The sequence below is a fragment of the Carettochelys insculpta genome, chromosome 11, assembly GCF_033958435.1.
Source record: "Carettochelys insculpta isolate YL-2023 chromosome 11, ASM3395843v1, whole genome shotgun sequence".
NCBI lineage: Eukaryota > Metazoa > Chordata > Testudines > Carettochelyidae > Carettochelys > Carettochelys insculpta.
In genome coordinates, this window is record NC_134147.1 from 36,786,736 (window position 1) to 36,812,474 (window position 25,739).

Sequence of the window (25,739 nt, forward strand, 5' to 3'; positions counted from 1 at the left end):
CAGTTGCACTAAACAACACAAGATCCACACAGCTGACAACTGGTTGCAGACCCTGTGCATGCAGCATGGATCCCCAGCTGCAGCAGCAGCAGCCAGAAGCCTTGGGCTAAGGGCTGCTGCACACGGTGACCATAGAGCCCTGCAGGGGCTGGAGAGAGAGCGTCTCTCAACTCCTCAGCTAATGGCCACCATGGCGGACCCCGCTATTTCGATGTTGCGGGACGCGGATCGTCTACACGTGCCCTACTTCGACGTTCAACTTCGAAGTAGGGCACTATTCCCATCCCCTCATGGGGTTAGTGACTTCGACGTCTCGCCACCTAACATCGATTTCAACTTCAAACTAGCGCCCAACACGTATAGCTGTGACGGGCGCTATTTCGAAGTTAGCACCGCTACTTCGAAGTAGCGTGCACGTGTAGACGCGGCCATGGTTAGCAATTCCCTGAAAATATCAACATAATTACTTAAGTTGTCCTCTTTCAAATCTCTCCTTCAAACTCTTATTTGATATAATGCTTAAGAAAAACACTTAATAGCTAAGCAGCTAGAGCACTGAGTTCATACAAATCAGTGTCGTCTCATTATTTCCTTGTGCTCATGCTCACTGCCTCTTGTCTCCAACTTAAATTGTGAGCTCTTAGAGCGGGGAGCATCTTTCCTAACCTGTGTTTGTACTGCACCTAGAATAATGGAGTCCTGGTCAATGACTGGGGTTCCTAGGCACTACTGCAACACAAATAATGAATTAATAATACATCTATTCACAAGCAGTTTTAACACTGAAGTATATGCATAAGTATTTGGAGGATCAGGGACGAGGGGAATTGTGCTTCTATAAAATCTGTTAGCAGCTGCAGAATCTTTATGAATTATAACATCATACAGCCCAGGAAGAACCAGCATAACATTCAGAGCCTGATTAAGTTGCAGAAGTGGTACATAGAGATGACATCTCTTTATTTGTGAACTGAGTAAGTTAGATGATTGATTACTGAGAGGTAATTAACATGGAAACTCCCAGCAGCATATTTACAGAATGGCTTTCTAGAATAGAACTAAACTTTTGTTACAAAAACCTCACAAAAGACTACAAGGATGTTCAGCCTCCCATTTCTATGTTATTTCTTTGTCACATAGACACTAACAAATTCAGAGTACTAAAATCTGAAATTGGTATTGGCATGGAAAGGTGCCATATTAACTGTAACCTACCTGCTGTGTCAGTAAATTGACAGATACAGCACTCACTCTACCTATTTAAATTAGCTCAAAAGAGTTTTGCATGTCTCTATTTTTAAATGTCATCTGTTATAAAATATTAAGCAACTCTGAACAATGTTCAGATGGCTTGTGGGGATGGGCATGCAGTCAGATATCTGCTTTGGACGCTTGTGCCAAGTGTGAGCTCTCCACAATACAGAACAGGGGGAGCAGCTCAGCATGTGCTTGCAAGGTAAATACAACTATAGATTCATGAGGTAGCTTCTTTATTTGGAAGTAGACAATAATCTCTTCTGGTCTGGATCCCCACTAGTAGATTTGGTTGTTTTAGGACTAACAGTCTTTTTTATCATTAATCTCTGCCTTGGAAGCGTTGGGTTTTACTCTGGTCTTTCAGTCATCTCCCTCTATTGACTGCAAGGAAAGTACTCCATGTTTACTCCAGTGGGGGAGGAGAATCAGGACCATACTGTCTTAGTCCATCTGTTCCTCTTTCAAAGATCATTTACTGTTGCTATAACAGTGAGGACTGCCATTTCAAACTCTGGAAAACATTTCAGCCTCTCCATCTGCACAGGGTATCTTGGATGTTAAATATATTGGCTCAGGTGAGCTTTGGTTAATCCTGATGACTTTCATTGATTTAGAAAAGGATAAATATTTATTATTCATTCTTGCTTACAGATACTTTGTTTCCCTTCCCGAGAGCCAAAGACAACAACAATTAGAATAAATGCTGTAGGTAAATATCTGCATAGGAGACTGCCTTCAACAGCAGTAGTCAACAGGTAGACTGATGGCCAAATCCAGATTGCCAAACACTTTTGAACAGACCCCAAAATCTTTTTACTTATCACCCTCATGGTTGTTTTGTGTTATTTTCTTTGGAGCCTGGATCTTTAATATAATTTGACTAAGAAATTTGGACCTCAATAAAATAAAATTGATTATCCCTGGCTTTCAGGCTAATTGTTCTGCCCCAATTATGTGAATTTTTAAAATTAATACACTAAACAAAGCATATTTGTGTAATTAATACAATACACAAAGCACAAAGGTAATACATATAATACCTCTGTCATAAACCTTGGTTTTAGATCTATAACACAGTTGTGTCCCAAGCAGTGGATTACACTGGAGGTGGGGGAAAGGTATAGACACTTGTCTCTGTCTCTCAAAGATGGAATATGAATTTTAATGATCTTCCTTGAAGCTGCAAGAGGACATGTACCAAATAGCACCAAAGCAAATAATTCAGGTTCCCCAGCAGGGTTTTTTCAGTCTGTAATTTCCCTAGCACACATACCTTAACTGTTCCAGCATTCAGAAGCTAGAAATTAAAGCTTCCAACATTTGAATTACCCCCTCTCAATGCCAAGAAAACTGGATTTATCTTGCTTCCTTGCTGCTGATTGGTGCCAGACTCTGTTTTAATCAAAGTCAAGGTTAGGTTTCCTGAGAATTAGGCCAAGACACTTAGCCTTGTTTGGCCAGTTGTTGTTAAGGCAACTCAACTGAGTCCCAGGTGTTAGGAATCTCTTAAGCTCATTTGATTTCCACAAGAAAGTGAGAAAGGAATTTAACAATTCTGCGACATAAACAGTATAGTACAGAGAAAGAAAACAAGACAAGATGATCTTTCATACTCTACTTACGTCAAATTACTCAGTCAAACCACATACCACACTCAGTTTTATAGCCTATAGAAGCAGCAATGTATCCCACAACCCACCAGGCCATCCTGTCACATGTTGTGGCTTTTTTATTTCTAGGTCTTATGACCAGTGTGCTAAAGGCATGATTCATAAGAGTGCTGATAAGAGACTGATTTTTATTTCCAACTCCTGGTTCAGCCAAATGACCTGACTCCAGACTACGAAAGATTATACCAGGGGTCAGCAACCTTTCTGAGTCAGAGTGCTGAAATCTGACCTTTTGACCCGCGTGTACTATCCGAGCACTGGTGATCCTTGTAAAGTCACTAATAGGCCTACTTACAACAGCTTCATTAGTAAATATATTAACATGCAGAGCTTTATCTTTAGGTGGTGGTTAGTAGTATTATCTGGTCTCATGTTAATTCAAAGTTGGCATGGCTTTGAGCAAGCTCCCAGCTGCATGAAGGAGGAGAAGCAGGGCTGAACTCACTCCTTGCATGCCAATGAAAATCAGCTCATGTGCCACTCTTGGCACCCATGCTGGGGTTGTTGGCCCCTGTGCTATACATTTATCATAAGCCAGAGGTCATTATTTATTGAGTCCATTATTCATTGTTATCTCTTCCTTTTGTTAAATCAAATGCAAACACCTAGTATTAATAAAATGAGCAATTATTAACTAGCACAAGTGATGTATGGAACGTGCCAGTTTAGATAAAAACTTATGTTCTCAAAAAATGTCTAAGGTTGGCTTGGCTTCTCAGGTGGATCTGACAGCTGAAACCTGTGTTTTTCAGAGCCAGTGACTGGATGGCTTGTTTCACCTTCCTCTATTTCTTGAGGACATCCAGAATGTTGCTAATGGAGACAGAGTCTGCCTTGCTTTTGTTTAAATACCTTTGTTTCCTCCAGCACAACTGGTTATTAATATCTAAATATTATAGATACTAAATAGATACTAATTAAGCACATTGGAAGCAAATTTGTTTGAAATCTTCCTTTCTTTCCCACTTGACATAGGTTTACCGCTTGACATTTTTCTTGCTCTCCGTCCTCCATTCAAGTTTCTGGAACTACTAATTTCTTATGGATGTGATTAGATCATTTTCTGAAAAATTTAATTTTTCTGCAGTATCGTGCCTTATCAAAGCTGAAATGTTTTGTGGGGGTGTATTGGTTTTGACAAAACTTATGTTGGAAAGGAGAGTGACAGATTTTCCACATAGCTTGGCATTTACAGTGCATGTTTTTACATACACACACAGAAGAAAAGCTCAGTCTTTGTCTGAAAATGGACATCTGAATACACATCATTTTTCTTGAAAGACATTTGAGATGGTTTATTTTGATGGCAATTAGGAACTAAAGCAAATTTTGAATCAGCAAAAGTTGCTGTGAAATGGTATTGTCAACTTTAGTTCTTTTATGTGCTTTAAAGTCAATTCTTTATCTCTAGATGCACTGTAGATACTGCTGTTCTATCCCTATGTTTCCAAAATAGTGATCTTCCAAACATACTTGAAGTATAACCTGCCAATGTAAAGCAATGACTCCCTTGAATTAATCATGGATATCACAGCAAGTTCTTTGTTATTTGCAAATACTTTTATACTAATCCATTTCATTTCATTTCATTTAATAATGGATTGGTGCTTATATATCAGTGCTCCTGAAATGAACCCTATATGAATTGGAGTAACTTATCTGTTTTTAACAAACTGTGACTCATAATATGGTAATAAGCAATTACATTACTACTCAGGAAGTTGTCAAACAACTCAGTTTTCAAAGAAGATTATTAGTCCATTAAACAAAAAAAGAGAGAGGGTTTTTTTTTTTTTGGTTCAGATATACTCTTCCTGGAAGGGAGATCAGGAATCTCACATGGTTTTTGCATTTTGTTGTATTCATTGCAAACTCCTTTCCCTGAAGTTCCTTCTTTTTACTTGCTCTTGAAAGTATGTTTACTATAGGTTTCTCTTTCACCCAGTATTTTACAGTTTATATGAATTTTTGCAAGTTCATGCTAATTTATGGGTGTGTCATCTCAAACAATGGTAACGTGGTTTCCAATGATTTATAATTTCTACCTCAATAGATTTCTGCCAATATACATATTTATGAAGCTGATCACAAGCAAGCACAATTGTCCTTTTTTCAATATCAAAATAGTTCTGTATCCCAACAGGCGACTAGTCTGAAGAATGACTAATCCCCCCATTCATTTGAGTTCACATCTGTGATAGGAAAGCACTGCTGGTGATGATGATCTGACCTTCAGTGCTTTGGATGTGCACTTCATTTTGAGCTTTGTAAAATGTGACCTTTTCAAAATAAATATTAATCTTAATAAGAACATGTTCTCTTTTCTCTGCTTGTTAGCATCTGAATATTTGAATAGATTTCTCTTACCTCTGGGCCTTTTGTGAAAGGGAAGAGATATGCAATCATCACCAGTAGGAACATTAAGAACATGTAAATATATTTTGTGAAAAGGGTGGTATTGGTATATATTTTCTACATATTCATTTTTTTCAGGAGGAAAAGAAATGCAACACTTGTCTTTTTGCTGATGTTCCATGTTATGTTACACAGCATTCAGCAGTAAGGAGGGAATATATTCTAGTATGACATGCTGAGGAACTTTTTGGTTCCTGGACCCTAACATGAGAGAGCCAATCCATTGATATGGGTGTTCGTAAAGCTGTCAACCTATGATCAGCCATTGTCATTTCACACTTTTTGGGCCAAACTCGTTTATTTCATTCACCTATTTTTGTGGCTGAGCCCGACTAATAACTGAAGAAATGGAAGCACTCAATCAGATGATTTTCATTGTATTGTGGTATAAATGTACAATATTATTCCTCTTCTTCCCCCTCAGGCTCCCATGTAAAGATGGATACAGAGCGTCATACAGTGACAGGACAAATACCAATTAATTCATAGTGATGGAATCTGTCATGAGACTAGTATAATTTTTTTAGTGACAAAGGATTTTAACAAGATCTGATATAAAAATCATGCTCTGGTAAATTTGAGAAAATGGTGAAAGTCATACACAAAGGAAGATTGAGATATTTTTCCTTGTGAAGGTTGATATGATCCATACTGTATGTATCAAAGAGAAAGACAATCCGTGAGAATTATGACTAATATTCCTGCTGAATTGGCTAAAGATCATGCTTACAAAATATTAAAGCCATTGAGCCCTATTCTCCAACCACATGAGTATCTCCTGGGCAGATCCCTGAAGGGCAGTTACGTTTAGCCAATGATATAATATGCATCTGGTGATGTTCTGCCCTCATTAAAATCAGTGGGAGTTTTGCTATTGACTTCTATAGGGCCAAAATTTCATCCACTACATACAGGTACATGTGACCATATAAACATGGATACTTTGCATTTATTTGGTTGGGCACAAAACATTTGAGATTGTTTATGTCAAATCAATATGCAGAGCTTTCTAACAAACTGCTGTATGCCTCACTGATAACTGAAAAAGCTCTCTTGAGATTCATCATTAATTCCTTTAATGATTGTATTTTATTCAGTGGAGCAGTATTTGTATAAAAAGATATTGTGAAAATGTGGAATGAGTTTTCTATAAAGCCACACATCAACTTTTCATCTCCCAAGTAGCACTGCTGAATGCTTGTGAATTCCATTAATATTAAAGGACATTATGTACACAAAGTGTATCTCAAAGTGTATCTCAAAGCAGCAAGATGAAAATATACTCGTAAATATTTAAGCTACCATATGATTTGATTATTCAGTTATTTATTAGAAAAACAGAACTGAAGCAGACATTTTAAAACATGAAACAAAACTACATGGAATTTCCAAACAGATATAATTAAAATAGCACATCAAATATTTTTGCAGACCAACTGTAAAGATGTTCCTGAAATTAATGTTAGCCTCCTCGGAAATGCTTGATTTATTGACCAGAATAGATTGCCTGAAAAGGTTAAAAAAAGAACAACAGCAAAAAAAACCCCTTATTTGCTAATATACTAGTTTAGTGTAGGCTGTATCATATGAAATATTGCCTTGTTAAAGTCTGATCCACTGGCTGTGGAATGAAAGTGGGTGGGATTGTTTTAACTGAATTTAGTGGGGTTTGGATTGGACTCTAATTCCTTTTATACAAGTGACTATTTCTTTTATCGGAGAAAAGAGTACATCACATGTCAATTCCAACTCGTAACATCCTAACCAGTAGTAGTCTGATACAAATTGGTGCAAATTGTAAGCAAATATTTTTCAATAATTTGCAATGTATGATTATTATTCTTTTGATATAGTAAGATGAAGAACTTAGGATAAATATCCACTTCACAAACAAATAAAGCCCTATTCCCTTTCTGTTATCAATTCAAAATTTATGAGTTGACTGAAGTCTCATGTTTTTTCATAGAATTAAACTGGATTTGAATAATAACTCACTGTTAGCAAAATATAATAGATGTCACTTATTACAACCACACAGCTATATTTTGGAATCACTCCATTCATTTATATTTATCCTCAGATTGTAATATATTTTATTAATGTAATATTGATATTTACATTCTTAATGTACAGTGTATAGTCCCACCCCACAATAGTATAGTCAACAGAAATCTTCGCTGTTACTGAAGTATCAAGATAAAATCTATAGATGATTTACTTTCAAAAATCCATCTCTGTCCCTGGTTTTAATCATCAAAGAAATGAAAAAGTAAGACTGCAACTCAGAGCCATAATCCCATTTATTACTACGTAGACTACCATCCCGAATGATGTTCCTCTGGAGTTTAAACCTATAAAACAATACAACAATAAAACCCCCTCAAGCAAGGAAATTCATTTGTGAGGGTATGTTGTGTCAGATGTATTTTTCAAAGAATTCAGAATTATTCAAAATTTTCCATAAAAATGCATACAGAAATATTATCAATTATAACAATTAATAATCAAATAATGCAATGTGTGGAATAGCCTCAGTGCTTCTGAGGTTAGTACTTCACAAAATGAGACCACGGGCTTTTTGTTCCTGTTAATGGTTCACATAGTTTTTACAGTGGCATTGCCCAGGAAGTACAACAATAAAATGACTTAACTGCATCTCAAGAGAAAAGGAGGAAATTTTTCACTATAGCAGGCACCTTCGTTGAAGATAATTTTGAAGAAAAGCACATGCAACTTCCAGTACATTACCAACAAACTGGGGCTACATAATGCCCATTGGACAAACCCTTGTGTTCAATAGGTTCCTTTCTTCCCCCACACGCTGTTGGTTCCACTTGCTGAGCACTTCAGAGGGCCAGATACACTGAAAAATTAGGCCACACCCGGACTGAATGACTAGCTTTCCCCTTTTTGCATCAAACTATGCAAAGACTTTTTTTCAAGTTTACCCAGCACTAAGCTAAACTATTGTTCATCTGTGGTGGTTAAGAGCTAATCAGCCTTCCCTTTAGAAGTGAAGTGCCTTCATGTTAGACAATAATATCAGGGGAAAATAACAAACACACACACACACACACTTACTTGACATTTTTGGAATCCGTATTTCCTCACTACTGCTGCCATCCCCTCCGTCACTTACTGTTCTTATTTCTACAAGATAATCTTCTTCAAATGGTACCATAAGCTCAGCTGAGGTGTTATTTGTCTCCAATATATGAGTTTTGCTCTGTCTATTTTGCCTGTAAAAAATCTAAATATAAAAGAATTGGGAAAAAAAGAAACCAGAAGTAATTGGATTTTTGTAGTTGCTTTTTTTAGTGTCTCCAAGAGAACATTATTTCTCATGTTTCACGCACATGTAATTCTGCATTTGTGGAACCCTGCAGATTTCTTGAGCACAAAAACAGACCTCTCCAGAAACTTACATTTATTTTCTGTAGAGACTCAGCTAATGGGGCATAATGGGTGTAGAGCTCCACTTACAATGCCAGTCTTTGTCCTACATGCAACACAATATTAATAAGATATAGATCCAAACTTCAGTTACAGTGCAAAGTCATGGAAGATCTTTAAAAATGTATTATTCATGTCTCTATTGCACCCAGTGTGAAATTACCATGGATGCACATAAGGTCAGAATTTGGTGCTTCTCAGCCACAATTGAGGCCTGATTTGAAAACAGCTCAGCTCTCATTAAGATCTCCAAATCACGGATTTATCTTCAAAAGTGCTCATCACTCAGCATCTCCCCTTGGGACACTTATGACCCCATTTTCAAAATAGTAAAGAATTCATCATGCTGAGCTCTTTTGCAAATCCCCCCATTTATTTCTGATCCAAAGTCCATCAAAATCAGTACAAATACTGCCAGTGACTGCCATTTCATGCTTATTTGCAGATGTGAAAAAAGTGAATCCACCTCTAAGTGTATGTATTCAAAAAAGCACAGGAGGATAAGTGATTTTGGATAGTATCAAGTAGAACTTCTTCTACACTTACACAGAAGTCACTGTCTTTAGTATTGTACATGTGGTCTTTTTGATATACCATTCTGCCAGCCTGCACATTGGTTGGACTTTTTCACTGGTGCATGAGGACTAACCAGTAATAAATGTAAATTCAAATCCTGCATGCAATCTCTTCTTCAGAAAGTCTTTCCTCTTTGCCAACACATCTGACAGTATGTGACTTCTTGCTCTTGATAGCTTCTTGATATTTTTATGCTAAAAAGATCTACTGAAGAGTAAAGTGGACAGAGAAATGGCTTTAATGGACATTTTGTAAAATAGGTTTATTGCAGTGAGGATTTAAAGAGCTTTTAGAGTGTTGAAATATAATAGAAAATATTTCTTGGAAGCAAATGGCTAAAGCCCAAAGCAGTGAACTTAACAGTGTAGTCAGTCCACAAAAGACTTCAGCTAGTCAAATAATATAACAGAGTCGGGGATAACAGCATGTGGGCTCATCTCTTTTCCAAAAATGTTGCCTGTTTTTTTCCATGGGAAGTAACTTGGCATAATGTTGTGGCGAGCAAACCAACGCTACCCAAATGTCCTGTATGCCCTTACTCACATGGGTTGACACTTGTATGAATAAAAGTTTTGCCTAACACCAGCATCTAAATTTTTCATGAGTGGAATGTAAGATCGTTCCTTTCCTAAACTGGATTATGGCTACATCTCTCCTTGGTCAGAACAACTGTGAATAGGCTTCACATGAAAATTTACCTTTTTAAAATAATAGATTTATAAAAATGATTTCCATGTACAGCTCCTTGACACTTTTGTTATCTAGAGGTCAATATTTTTATTGTTATATTTAGCTGCCCATCATGCACCCCAAATACTGAAGAATCAATATTTTCTGCTTAGTGATTATTTTAAGGGAAAGTACGATTGCCATGGAGTGTTTGCACAGCCTATTGTGCCTGTATTGCAACAAATAAGTACAATTAAGTAGACAAAAATTACTTACTTTGTACCCTAACACCTCTGATTCATTTTCCATTGTTTTTACATGTTCCCAATTCAAGCATATTTTTGAATTTGTCAGTTTCCATGCAATGTTGGCTGGAGGTTGGCTTGGTGCTTTAAAAAGATAATCACAAGATACAATTGGATATTAGTTTGCATAGTATAATCAAACAACCAGCTGACATTAAAGTAACCAATATAAAGCTGATTCAAATCAAATGGAGTAAAAATATTTTCAGGTCTATCATCACTATCATGTTAGGGAACATCTATACTTGCTGGAAGATTGATGTGCTGGTGGTTGACCTTCTGGGGTTTGATTTAGCACGTTCAGTAGAGCCACCCTAAACTGATTGATCAGGGTGCCACCATCAACTCCAGTACTCCTTGCAGATGCAAGAAGTAAGGGAAATCGACAGGAGATTTTCTCTTGTCGACCTCCCACTGTGGGGATGACAGGTAAAATTGATTTAAGGTATGTTGAGTCCAGCTATGCAAGTCTCATAGTTTTCCCTAGTGTAGACTCGGCCTCAGAATAGTAAGGTTCTACTCAGGACACAAATCATTTGCTGACAAAAGTCTACTGATTATAATTTTTTTTTTCCTTTTTTGAATTTTGGAATAAAGGCAGAATCTGGATCTTACTGACAATATTAAGCTACGCTGAATAGATTTTGTTAAATTTTAAGTAATATTGTGACTGTTAAGATACAATACATAAATTTCCATGTGTATTTCAGTGGAAAAAAAGTCAACAAAATATGAGATCACTAGGCTTGAAGCCAGATCCAAGAACAAGTCTGTATTTGATAAAAGGGAGTGCTAGGTTTTAGGAACCCTTGTGTAGAGTAGACAGAGCAGACTTTCAAAGGCACAAATAATACATATTCAGTGCTAGACCCACATGTTCTGCATCCCCAGAAGTACTTAGGTGCCTAATGCCTGTTACAGTCAATAGGAGTTGGGTACCTAAATACCTACCTTTAAATTCAACATTTAGCCATTACTGACGTTCAGTTCAGGCACCACTGAGATCCTCAAAACCCTGCTCAAAGGCAACTAACCCAGTAGGCACCTGTGGTCCTCAAGACTTGAGGGCATTTGCAAAAACACCTAAGTCCTGACTGTCACCAAGAAGTTTAGTGCCCTAGCCATGCCAGAATTTCTAAATCTTATAGTCTTAGCAGACTAACCTAGGAGAGTGTTAATGGCTGAGAATCTTGAACAGGGATGGGGAAGTGCCTCCCTTTTGCCTGCAATTAGGTACCTAAGTATGTTGGGGTGAAGATAAGATCAAGCTCCCCTCACTCCCTGGCATTTCCTACTGATTAGTTTTGGGAGCTATTTACTCAGCTTGCTTTACCAAGTCCTGTTTGTGTATCTCAATCCTTGTATCTAGATGTCGTTTGTTCATTGAAAATCTTCCTCAAACTGATTGGGATTAAAATACTACAAGATGAAGTAGATGTGAGATTTAGAATGGTGGATTTAATCCTGGCTGCATGGATTCCTGTTCTTTAGGGAATAGGTTTGGAAGGAAAGCATTTAGAAATTAAGGGAATGAGATGAAATTTCCTACACTGGCATGTAGCCCATTGTAACTGCTGGAAGAGCAGTTGCTGTTATGCTAATGAGGTGCTGTCATGAATATGCAGCACCTCATTAGCATAATGGTGGCTGCAGCAATTTGAAAGTGCCACTTTCGAATTGTGCACTACCCATGTAGATGCAGGCCTTTTGAAAGGACCCACCAGTATTTGAAAGCCCCTTATTCCTAACACCAAATAGGAATAAGAGGCTTTCGAAGATATGGGGGTCCTTTCGAAAGGCCCCCATCTATATGGGCAGTGTGCAATTCGAAAGTGGCACTTTTGAGTTGCCACAGCCATCATTATGCTAATAATGAGGCACTGCATATTCATGAAATCATCTCATTAGCATCTTCAGAACTTGCTCATTACCATGCCTCTTCTGAAAGGAAGGGGTGAGTGTAGACGCAGCTTAGATGTGTAGGAATTTGAGTTACTATAGTGAATTATTTCCTTGGTGTCTGTGTGGTTGGTCTCGCAGGCATGCCCATAACCTAACTTATTGCCATATTTAGAGTCAGGAAGGAATTTCCTCCCAAGTTCACATTGTCAGAGATTTTTTTTTCATTTTGTTTTATTTTGTTTTGTTTTTTGTATTTTTTTAAACCCCTTTCCCCTGATGCATTGTACACAGGTAAATTGATGGTTCAAACTGGAATAAATGGTGGATTCTCTGTCAGTTGAAGTCTTCATATCATGAAGAAAGTAAAGAAGAAAATGGATTCATTAGGACCAGTAGGACTCCAATGGTTTGCATGACTCAGACCTAAAATGAACATGTTGATTTTCTGGGATTCATTTTTCACCCTTTTCAATCTATGTGCTGCTGTTCTCAAAGCTGACCTTGTCACTTAACCAATGTAAATCATCAAAAAAAAGTTACTTGGGTAAAAAGTTTACCTTCTCTTTTGTTTCTTAGAGAGATGGAAGAAACTAATTGCTGCATTATGCAAAAAAGTAGTGTTGTTTCTTTCATAATAGTGGAGTGATTAAATCCTTTTTATCATTAGGAAAGGAAGATGGTGGTGAACTACCAAGTGTAACTACACATATGTGTGCATATTTCAGTTGCTTTCTCATTGAGAAACAGCCTGAAACTGGGTTTCTTTGAAAAAATAACTTTTATGAACTTGAATAGAAAGTCAGGTCACTTAAACTCATAACTTCCCGTTTGCTTTCCACAAACACTTTTACAAGCAATTAACGTAACAGCTCTGTTATCTGGCATTTTGGCAGAATTGGGCGTGAGAGTTAATCAAATATGCTGATTAACTCAGAGTTATGCTTTACCAGTAGAATGCCAATGTTCAAAGGACTAGAATATAATAAACATATAAAACGTTATACAGGTAATCACCAATCAAATGGTAGAATTTCAGTGTCTGACTTCTTAAATCGCTTTGGTGTATACTGGTAAATCTTACGTACTGTTGCTACCATATGACATTAAATATCACTATGGGCTGAGCATGGCATGCACCCGCGTTACTAAAAATGCATGCACTACCAAACTATACTGAATGTAATTTAATCTTTTTTTAATGTTTCAGAAGGCACTCCAGGATCTTGCAGTACCTCAGGGTCATCATTCTCAACATCATTTATCATTGTACATATAGTAGCTGTGGGAGATCGGGCTGAATCTGTAATGGTCCTATGATACTGGAAAGAGAGGCTGCTGAACTCTCTTTTATATTCAAATTTGACACATTAAAACATGGTTTGAACCGAGATGTAAATTTTCCGGGTCATTAAAGGGGTCTTTTGCAAACTTGGCTTAATCTAATTCTTCACTGCCTCCACGCCGTCCCTCTACTCACTGATTTGCTCACCTTGACAATTTTTTTTCTGATTTGTCGACTTTGATTACTATTTTTGGTTCTCTATGCCTTAAATATTGAGTCTGTTCTGGTATGACTATGGTCTGGAGAAGTGGGTCTGTCCCACGAAACCTCACCTAATAAATTATTTTGTTAGTTGTTAAAGTGCTACTGGTAGAATCACCTAAAGGTAGACTAGAACTGATGAAACAGTCTGCAGGGTTGAGATCATGGTCCTATTGATGGGAGTTTTATTATTGCCATGACTGGATCAGTCTACACTGTAATTAAAACACACAACTAGCCCACTCCAGCTGACTTGGGCTCTGTTTAACTGCAGATATTCAGTCTCAGCCTGGGGTTGGGCTCTAGGACCCTGCAAGGTGGGAGGGTCCCAAATATCATGTTGCAGCCTGAGCCAAATGTCTTAGACTGCGATCAAACAGACTCAGCCTGACCTCTTTATCCCAAGTTAGATGGCTTGGGCCAGCCATAGGTGTCTAAATGTAGTGTCAACATACCTATTAGGACCCCCAGGAATGCTCTTTGGCTATTTACTGCATTATCTTCTCAGATATCACATTGTAGGAAGCTGTTGGTAAATGTTGGCTATTTAATGTTGAAGACTTGACTATTTCAGATGGAGAGAGATAAATTAATTTAATTTGTATATGCACTGTTTAATTCTGTGAAGTTGTTTGGGATCCACTTATTAACACTATTACATAAAACAAAGAGGCACTGTGATATGTTTATATACAGTGAGACATTTGTTCTGCTTCCACATAACTTAGAGTCTGAAATTAAATACTTACGTGACTTCTTGGTAGTGATGTTGACTGTAGTGCTGGATGGTCCTGTCCCAGCAGTGTTGTAAGCTCTTATTGTTGCAAAATATAGAGTGTTGGCCTTTAATCCAGTGATGTTTTTTGCTGTTACATTTCCACTGACTCTAACTTTATCAACTACAGTTTCCTTGGAATTATTTGTCCGGTATAAAACCTGAATATTAAGAGAAAAGAATAGTCAGTTCATTGTTTTGCCACCAATTACAGTCTGGATTGGAAAGTCGACAAGCCAACAACTAAGGTTTTGAGAAAGACAGCATGTTTTGTAATTGAGACTGTCAGGAAATAAAATTAAGCATGAATATTTATAGTGAAGAAATAAATTTTCAGACTCTGAATACAAATTAGAAAAGCAAATGAGAAAACCTTGGCTTTATAAATGTCCAAAAGGGAAACCTTGATAAGGTAAGAAATTCTAAAGGCTTGTCTGATTTTACAAATTGAGCATATTTGAAGAAAACTAAAAAAGACACAATGAGACACTTACATCAGCCATCAAGGAGGATTTTAATTATGTTTCTTGACTCTGTAGTTTTGATACAACAGAAACTATTTTCTTAGGCTTCTCTTTCTCTAATAGATTTAATAATGCTTGAATACTCTATACCCCTGTCACTTTATTTGATGAGTATGTTAATAATAATAGGACAATAGAATTTAACATTTCTGTTGCCTGTATTTGATTTATTAAAAGCTTATTTTAACAAATTAATATTTTTGTGTTTGTTTTTATTTAATTTTTCTCCTTCATAATACATGTGAAATGGGCTGGATTTACAGGATAGGAAGCTCAAATAATATCTCACTGTTAGTATATTCATAAAACATGGCATAAGTAGTGGAAATGTTAAAAATTCCCTACCCACCACCTTTCACCAGTGCGCCTTAACTCTATGTTGAAGGCAACACTTCTTGGGGTCAATCATTTCCAGATATACATCCATGAAAACCCATTGATAGTAATGGGGTTGCCTATGATGTACATCAAGATGGTGTTTGGATCAGATCTTCATGACTATTCAAAGCTAGACACTGCCAAATCATGTGTGAAATAGGGAGAAATGTGCTGTTACTGTAAGCTGGTTTTTTTATGACTTTTATTCACTAGGAGCTAGACCGAGAATACCAATACATTTCACATGTGCTACTTACAGAACAGTCTTTTGATGGGAACAACTTTCAGTTACTCCCTAGTTCAAATGGATTTTCTGGTGACCCATTGTTAAAATACTTGCTCTAGCTCATGTATATGCCTCAGATCAATCAAGAGTCCAAAGTTGCTCAGATACTATAATGATGCTTTTGCTAAAAGAACACAAAATGGATGGATGGATGATTATGGTTTTATAATAAAATGCAAGTCCTCTTAGGTACTCATTGCAAAAGAGTAGACCTAAGGTTTGCTCATGCAGATTTAATTTACTTTTGTCTATTATAGGAAGCTGCAGAAAGAACTGCAGTACTAGACTATAAATAGTTGTGATTATTTCAGGTTAAATGTTGCTTATGAGAGTTGAGTGAAGGTCTCTTTGTTCATTAACTCACTGTAACAGAAGACAAATTAGAATTTGCATGGCTTTTGGAAGTGCTATGATCACAATGAATTCTGAAATTAACATTTTGCTACAAAATATATAATTAATGATATGTGTATCACCTCATAGCCAAGTACCCTTCCCGTATGCCTGTTCCATGCAATAGCATTCCAGGATACTTCAACTTCAGAAGCTGAAAAGCTCTGCACAGAAATACCTGTTGGTGCAATCTGTGGTTCTAGGATCATAAGAAATAAATGCCATTTATAGAACATATCATTGACTTAAATATGAAAAGAGAACATCAAAAGTGCAGGAACTAAAGATAACAGGAATTATTGTGGTTAAGGAATTAGGCTGTTACTCAGGAAATTTGATTTCAATTCCTGATTTTGCACAAACATTGTATGTGACCTTGGCTAAATCAGTGAGGTCAGGATTTTAATAAATGGTCAACATCCACACTATAAGTCAGATTTTCAGAAAAGCTCAGCTCCAATTTAAGTGTCAAAATCAGTGGCCACATTTACAAAAGAGTTCAGCATCCCCAGTGTTAAACCAGTTAGAATAATCTGATTATAAGCAGTTTCTTCTAACCTCCTTGTGAATCCATTCTCTCGCAATGGCTAGGTGCCATGTGGCTTGGAAAATCTGATCCTAAGTGCTCTTTACCTCAATCCAATGTCTTTTATATGCAGGTTACAGTTTTTCTCTTCTACCATATTTTATTTGTCTTATGCACTTAGAGCGCAATCTCTTTGGGTATGGATTATTTTAGAATATCCGAACAGTGCCTCACACAGTGGGGCCCTGATTGTTGCTTAGATCATCAAGGCTGATAATAATAAATAGTAATACATTTACCATCTTCTCCTGAGTAGACAATGGATGTGGAGCTCAGGGGCCCTTCTCCTTCATTGTTGTAGACACCCACTTTAACTTCAAAAGGGAAGAGTGGTACAAGACTTTCATTGCTGTAGACATATTTTGATGCTTCTGCTGAAGACACTACTGCCTTTGTCCAGCTTGTTGAGCCAAGAGGCCGAAACATAATGATATAGCCAAAACCTTCCCCATTCTGTAGTTCTTCAGGAACTGACTATAGATGTAGAGGAAATCAATCAATATGCATTTGCAAGTATGTACGGTTTTAATTGAATCTTCATTCTATCAGTATATTTCAACTCTATTGATTTGGTTGACTCTGCCTTACTGAAGATAATAATGTTTGCTCCATCAGTCAATGTAATATCGAAATAAAAATCAAAACATCATATCTGTTGAGGCAATGAATTTGGGAACAAAAGATTTGATCAGCCCCATTAAAGGCATACTTTTGCAAGTGTGAAGTTCTTTTCAGTTAAAAGCACTTCACTCAATTCCAAATGTATCTGAATCTTTTTACCCCCACAGGGACCAAAATGCTAATTTTGGATGCTAGATAAGAAAATAATAGAATTTAGAAAAGAGCAAATGAAGTATAACATAAGTGTATGTTAATTGCATACTTATAAGCATGTCACTTTTACTTCAATTTTTAGCATAAGTGCAATCCCAAATGCATTAAAACCATCCTTATTTAAGTTTATTGTGCATAGTCATGTTATTGAAAGTCTATATGGCATAATTAATGTTTCTATTCATGAAATCTCTGAAGGTATATCTGAACAGCTCATCTTGTGCAGGCACTTTCATCAGCACTACACCCAGTGTGCCCTTTTAGTTCTGAGGGAAAAAAAAAATACGGTCACACTGGCATCTTGAGGAGAGACAATATTTGTGTAATATTTTAAACAAGATAGTGAAAGAACCAGTGCTACATGATACAAGACATGAAGGGTGTGTTCCTGAAAAATATATCATACAATGCTAATATTCACATCAAAGATGCACTGAAAAGTATCCATGCACATGTAGTGGGAAACCTGGAGGTACAGTCAAGGTCAAGAAGAACAGCAGAACAGTCAGTAATCAGTATCTACCACTGAAAAGATCTACTACACGTAGCATTCACCATGACCATCAATATTATAAAAAGGAGGACTTTAAAGACTAGCAAAATAGTTTATTAGGTGAGCTTTCGTGGGACAGATCCACTTCTTCAGACCATATCCAGACCAGAACAGACTCAATATTTAAGACACAGAGAACTAAAAACAGTAAGCAAGGAGGACAAAGCAGAAAAAGATAATCAAGGTGAGCAAATCAGAGAGTGGAGGGGTGGGGTGGGAAGATCAAGAATTAGATTGAGTCAAGTATGTCTTCCCCCCCACCCTCCACTCTCTGATTTGCTCACCTTGATTAACTTTTTCTGATTTGTCCTCCTTGCTTACTGTTTTTGGTTCTCTGTGTCTTAAGTATTGAGTCTGTTCTGGTCTGGCTATGGTCTGAAGAAGTGGCTCTGTCCCACGAAAGCTCACCTAATAAACTATTTTGCTAGTCTTTAAAGTGCTACTTGACTGCTTTTTGTTTTGATAGTGTATAGACTAGCACGGCTTACTCTCTGTTACTATAAAAAGGAGGGAGTGGGGAAGCAAGAAATGCATAACACATTTTCTAAGGACTATATTTGAATCTATTCTCTTTAATCCTCCCAAGCTGGATGAAAAGCAACACATGAAATATTAAAGCTTAGCATCTATACTGAGCTTTCCATCCCTGAAGTGATTTAGAAACATCTATACTCAAAACCGTTCATAGTGTATTTTCCCCTTCTATTTCTTACTCAGGACTGAGACAGTTTGTGATAGAGGATGGCTATGGTATGGATATTTCAGAGTTTGAGCTATTTGCTAGAGCTTTTAATTTGTTTTGAGGTTTCTGTCACCTCAGAATTAATCAGGGTGGTTAGTCAGTTCATCACAATAAGCAGAAGAGAGCTGTGCTCTGTTTTAGCCTGGTATAATTAACGTGTTGGGCAGCTTCCAATCACAGGTTGCGTGTGTGTGTGTGTGTGTGTGTGTGTGTGTGTGTGTGTGTGTGTAATCAGCCCTCAAATAGCCAATGAGGAAGAAGTTTGTTAGGACATCCATTCAGGGAAAGAGCCATAGGGAAAGCTGTTCAGCAGAGAAGATGGGAATCTTCTAGGAGTGCAAGGGAGGAGAACTGGCTGCTTAGACAGAAATACCATCAATAGAGCACTGCTGGGAAGGGTCATGGGAGCAATAGGAAACTAAAGCCTGATTGCTGCCAGACTGAGGTCATTATACAAAGGGTAAAGGAGGTGGTGGGGCTATGGGACATTGACACAGGGGATCAGGCAGCAGAAACTGAAGGATGGATTGTATGTGGATGCTGACAGTAGGATCCCTGGGTTGGACAACAGAGTAGTGGGCAGGACTGAATATCCCCTGCCTTCAACCCACTTGCCACTGAAGGAAGTGGCCAAAGAATGGACTACACGGTACCATTGAGGTGAGTGGCTAGATTTGAAACTGCAGTTTACCACAGAGTCAAGTGGCTGAACTGAGGACTGGTGGTCCCCTGGAAGGGGTGTGGGGAGTAGAGCAGTACATATCTTTGCCCAGAAAAGGACACTGGGGTTTGTGGAGTGACAGGTGTTCAAAGAGTGGAAACAGCAGTGATGGCAGGCGTAGAGCTACTTCTCCGAACAGCCAGCAGGAAGTATCATACTAGTGAGTCCCACCTCCCTATAGGGATAATTTGATGTGTCTGTTTTGGGGTTGTTGCTGGGGTTTTGTCCATGATGGATGAACAGATGAGAGGAAAACAAAAAGTGTAGAAAGTAGTATACGGAAACATAAGAAAACCATGAAGTAAGTGACATGGATTTGGTTATACAGGGTGCTTGACATCCAAGAAGACAATCACCTTTGCAGCACTATAAGAAATAAAATGTCCCTTCTGCAACCTAACCTATTGTTCCATGATTCCTAGTTGCTCAGTAACAAACTGACATATTTTACTGGAATCACCATTTGCTCTTGGATTCGTTCCATGGAAAATAATGGCAATGACTTCCTCAGCCTTGAGAGATGACAAGAGCTGCCACTTATTTCCTGTCAGTGTGTAACAGAGATCAATCGAAGGAGGTTGAGTGAAATGTCATTTTAATATATGATAAAAAATAAGTGAATTTAGATGTGTTGTTGCCACTATTTATGGCCATTGAACCATTAATTGTCCTTTATCTCCTCTAGGATTATACCCTATCTATGAGTTCTGAATGCTCTGCTCTTTACAAAGAGATGCAAACTCTTGGGACAAACAGAAAAGTAGAATCAGCTTGCAGTCTCCCATCATCCTGAACCACAGAAGAAGTCTACCACTTAAAGGCTACGTCTACACGTGAAGCCAACATCGAAATAGCTTATTTCGATGTAGCAACATCGAAATAGGCTATTTCGATGAATAACGTCTACACGTCCTCCAGGGCTGGCAACGTCGATGTTCAACTTCGACGTTGCGCGGCACCACATCGAAATAGGCGCTGCGAGGGTACGTCTACACGCCAAAGTAGCACACATCGAAATAAGGGTGCCAGGCACAGCTGCAGACAGGGTCACAGGGCGGACTCAACAGCAAGCCGCTCCCTTAAAGGGCCCCTCCCAGACACAGTTGCACTAAACAACACAAGATACACAGAGCTGACAACTGGTTGCAGACCCTGTGCCTGCAGCATAGATCCCCAGCTGCCGCAGAAGCAGCCAGAAGCCCTGGGCTAAGGGCTGCTGCCCACGGTGACCATAGAGCCCCGCAGGGGCTGGAGAGAGAGCATCTCTCAACCCCCCAGCTGATGGCCGCCATGGAGGACCCAGCAATTTCGACGTTGCGGGACGCGGATCGTCTACACGGTCCCTACTTCGACATTGAACGTCGAAGTAGGGTGCTATTCCGATCCCCTCATGAGGTTAGCGACTTCGACGTCTCGCTGCCTAACGTCGAAGTTAACTTCGAAATAGCGCCCGACGCGTGTAGCCGTGACGGCCACTATTTCGAAGTTAGTGCCGCTACTTCGAAGTAGCGTGCACGTGTAGACACAGCTAAAGAGAGTGTTGTGAACTGAGAAACCTGATCCAAAGTCCACAGAAATAAATGGGAATCCCCCCACCCCACAAAAAACAAATCATGTTTCATCTTGTAGTAGTTAATGTATTATCCCTCTCCCCAGCTCTATACTATGCAGGAAAGGTTGTGGCCTACTTGTCTGGTCTCCAGGCTACAATCTGGGTTGCAGACTCCTTTTCTTAAACAATGTGACATTTTCATAGAGTTATAGAATACTAGAACTGAAAGGGACCTCAAGAGGTCCTCAAGATTTTCTAAGACAACTAAAGTATTTAACATTGTAACTGCCATTAATTTCAATGTGAGTTGTGTGGCTAAATCCCTGAATCTTCTCAAAGTCCAAGCTAGATTTCTTATCTATAATAAAATATCTGAATAGAAGGAAGAAGTGTTTTAGTACGTAATCATGGATTCCAGGATTGGTGATTCCAGACTATATCTTGTGACATATCTTATTGCAAGAGATGTCCTTCAGATGTATGATTGGTCTTTAATTTTCTAATAATAAGCCTATGCATGGAAGGCTTCATCTCTTTTAACATAGGATAGGATATGCCTTGTCAGCACAGTATTCCAAAATAAAGAATGTGTGAACAAAAGCGTAAAAAAATGTTTAAGGCAGAAAATGGTGAAGCAGATTAGCATGTTAAGTGATTTTCTGTACAATGGAGATAACGGGGTTATGGATGTATTCTAAACATCCTTACAGTCTGCCTTGCAAACTGTTTGTTTTTATAAATTATTAATGACAAAGAGAATTTGATCTGCACCCTCTGCCCGGCAAGGAAATACTAAGAAAGATAAAGTCCTGGCTCCATTTAAATAAATGACAAAACTCCCATTGGTTTCAAGAGGCCCAGGTTTCACTCATATTCTTTCTTCCAAGCTATTTAGATCAATTGACTTGGATTAGAAGTTACCTCCCATGTGATGACAAGCTCAGAGTGACTTCCTCCACCTCCACTCACATTTGTTGGTGCCACTAGAGGAACTAAAGAATAAAGCACATTTGTGTCTCGCAATTAACAGCAGCTGTTGTCAAAAGCATGATTGCAGCCTCACATTTCAGCTCTTTGTAAATACAGCAATTCCACTTTTCAAAATGAAACACAGGGAGGGTGTGGTACAGCAGTATACTTTAAATTGATTTAAATTATATTTACGCATTTTATGTTTCCAAAGACAGAGGACACAGATGGGTTTGGTACCTTGGTCACCTGGCTGAATAAAATTGAAGAACCTAGTATCAAGTATGATATGAATAATTATCAACTAATTGGCAAAATGATGTTCTAATCAGACTGTAGCTGCTATTCTACTGATTTACTAGCTAATTATACATTTGAACAGTAAATATGTTGCCCGAGAAATATATATTTTAATTAAATTTAGGTTTTCCTTCTTCTATTCAACATTCAAAAAAGAAAACCCCAAAAATCCAACCACATTTGTACTTCTTCTTTAATAAACTGTCTGAAGAGGCCAACGATGCTGAAATTTGGGGTCTGATTCACCATATAGTTTCAGTGCCCAAGTAATGTAATGAACTGGTATTTCAAGCAAAGGAGCATACTTCATAGAACTCCTAAGTGAGGATTAGAGAAGGAATTCAAGACAGCGAATGTAATGTCCTTCCTCTTGCTACCTCAGAATATGCCAAATCCCGACAGCATTACTCAGATTGAATATTACATCAGAAGCGGCTTCAGTGGGAAGAATTCTCCCGTCCACTATGGTCTTTATATGTTGTTGCACCAATTTTTTTTTAAACTTAAAATGTTGGGGCTAGCCAAAAGAGCAATCCCTTAATTAATAGCTTTGCTCAGGGCAGCTTATGCTGCCTATAAGGACTCAGCTGCAAGGCTTGATGTACAGTTGGTGGCCAGAGGGGTATGATAGAGGTGGAAAGAGGTAGGAGAGGTTTACATCTTACAGATCGGGACCTCAATGCATCTGAAACAGGCCAGGTTTGAGAACAAACAAAGGCAACATAAAGTCCCCCAGTTACAAGTCTGCAGTGTGATTCTCAGAGGCAGACCGTAAAATGACACCATGGTTTTCAGTGGGACAATTTGTGGAGTAAGGTGTTATTATGGTCCAAATTGTCACTGGTTCAGAAGCCCCTTATTCTTGTCTATTCTTCTGTGGGACTAATGACAAAATTAAGATACTAAATGAGTAACTTAAAGGGCCCCAGGCCTTTTAAATCACCACCAGATTGACACATAGTGCTTCCCAGATAACACGGAGAGCTAGATGCCCTACCTGCCTGAAGCTCCAAGCCTGCTGGGAGTGCAGAGCTGGGACTCCCCACCCCCTCCCCTGCCCATCTTGTCTATGGTTGTCAGGGCTGTTGACCTCTGATTGTCATTAAGCAAAAATATGACCCCTCACAAGTTAGAAGCTCAGTTCTAAACGGTTGTGAGGATTCATCCTCTCTAGCAATGTCATATATAAATCGGTCTTTTTCTCCAAAAGAACATATTCTATAGCTCAAGGTTAGCCTGAAGCTCACTTTGCACAATGTTTCACAGAACTGGCTTCCAGGCCACTGGTTTTGTTTTACTTTTCCAGTTTTGGACCTTTGGAGAGACTATTGTGACAACATGACTATGTATGATGTAAGTAAAGTAAGACGTTTTGGAGAACTTAAAATAAGTGGTTACATCCAGTGTCACTGTGGATTTTCTAGTTAAGTATTTTAAAATTGGAAGGAGGGGGATTAATCTAAAGTAAAAGGAAAAAATACTTTCAAGCAAGACTCAACTAGTACTCCACTGTTCCATGAACCAATTGATGCTCAATTAGCACATGTGTTAAATGAGTTCAGTGTTTACTACATTTGCATGGGGAAAAATTTATACTACTGCTCAACAGAGCCTCAACTGGGTCATAGTTGAGAAACAGATGAAAATTTACGGTTGAGTGCTCCAACAGCGGCTCAATTAATTCTCAGCTGCATTTTAATGAAATGAGCAGTGGCTCATTTGCATTCACAAATCTACTAATGCTCAATCAGTTTTTAGCTGGCAAAAGAGCTATTACAAGAGGGCATTTCTCATTTACCCTTTCACTGCTAGTCTTCTGCTGCCACTGCTGTGTTCTCGGTGTGAATTCATATTCTTTTAAGAAAAGAAGGCTAAGCTTTGTCTAGTGTATCTTGATGCACAGCAGTTGTATACAGCTCATGTATATAGGAGCTCAAATATTTTGCAGCAATGATGTGCTTAAGGCACTGGGTCCTTAACCAAAGTCCAGTACAATTGATAGGAGTCTCTGCCCTGGCATCTCAGCATCGAGAAAGGACATTATGAGAAAGATGTTCTTTTCTTTTCTTTTAGTTTCTTCCCCAACTCTCTATTTTAAAAGATCCAATTGCTACTGGGTTTTTCTTTGTTTGTTTTTTTGCTTTGAAAACTGTCATCTCTTCACATCTCATCTAGTGCATCCCCCAGCAGAGCTATTGAAAGCTTTTACGAAGTAAAGGAATCTTGAATTCCAACATACTAATTCTCACTGAAGCATCACGTAAACAGCAACATTGCTAATTAAGAGGGGGAGACTAAAAAGGGACTTGCCTCCCTTAAGTGCTTTTGCAATCTCACCCTGTGAAGGTATTTTGGTATTTTTTCCCCTCTCGGTTGGTGGGGAATTAGAACTTTCCCTGGGTTAGACTAAACTTTCATGCTCAGTCCTCTGGGAAGGATACCACATAGCTGTAATGTCGCAGTAGTAGTTTCAGAAACTCACTGTTCCTCGCATATTCCCCATTTGTCCCAGTGGGAGAAAGTAGTACATTATTATACCCCTACCTCCCCTTGTTCTTAAGGAAATCTGGCCTGCAGCTGCACTTGATTCACCAACTCCAAGTGAATGAGAGCAGATGAATCACCCACTCCAGCTGTGTGGGACTCAGTCTTTAAAAAAGCTCAGAGGCTCTCAGTGGGTAGTAAGATGAAGGCAGTGGGGAGACTGAGGGAGTTTGTAACTTTCCTTGGATCACTTCTGACTTACTGCTATTGTGGCTCGGACCACTCTCTCCCTGGCCAGTGTTTTGGCCAGCAACCTTCCACCTTTGCCAGGCATTTAGACTTAATAGCTAGTGTTTGGGGCAGGGAGATCAGCCACTCCATTTAGGTCTCCCTCCCCTGCTCTCTAATTCTAACTACTGGGCTGGTGAAAATGAGGCTAAAGTTACTTCTAAGTATCTTATTTTGTGATCTGTTTTAAAAACTCCAGCTGCTAGTACTCTTTATGTCTTGGCGCCTGCTGTCTCTCTCTATCACTCCCCTTCCTCCCACCACCCTCCACCTGTTCACTCAGGAGGCTTTTAAAAGCTTCCTGCAGGCCTGAAGTAGAGTCAGCTGGCCCTAGTCTTCTTGGGCCAGCTCCATGCCAGCTGCTCCTAATTGTCCTGCAGCCTTCCACCGCTAATTAACAGGCCTTTTAGCCTTTGGGGGCTGCCTTTCCTCTACTCAGCTCTCTGGCCTGATCTTGTCATGCTCTAGATTTAATTTTGGGGGAAAAGAGAAGTTCTTTTTGTACTGAGGACTTGCCATCTAGGCAAGTTGCTATGTTTTGCAATCTAGGTGTGGCTGACGGCT

General features: G+C 38.6%; 1 protein-coding gene across 1 annotated transcript in view; it reads right to left on the reverse strand.

The window, feature by feature from the left end:
- Positions 1 to 6,705: 6,705 nt before the first annotated feature.
- Positions 6,706 to 25,739, reverse strand: part of LOC142018852 (contactin-6-like) — a 199,589-nt gene continuing 180,555 nt past the window's right edge. Inside the window, exons 16-22 of the mRNA XM_075005030.1 lie at positions 22,056 to 22,126; positions 16,972 to 17,206; positions 16,230 to 16,345; positions 14,540 to 14,726; positions 10,317 to 10,429; positions 8,424 to 8,592; positions 6,706 to 7,693 (exon numbers count right to left, since the gene is read on the reverse strand). Coding sequence (XP_074861131.1) covers positions 7,596 to 7,693; positions 8,424 to 8,592; positions 10,317 to 10,429; positions 14,540 to 14,726; positions 16,230 to 16,345; positions 16,972 to 17,206; positions 22,056 to 22,126 — 989 coding nt within the window. The 3' untranslated portion in view covers positions 6,706 to 7,595. The remainder of the gene's footprint in view (positions 7,694 to 8,423; positions 8,593 to 10,316; positions 10,430 to 14,539; positions 14,727 to 16,229; positions 16,346 to 16,971; positions 17,207 to 22,055; positions 22,127 to 25,739) is intronic.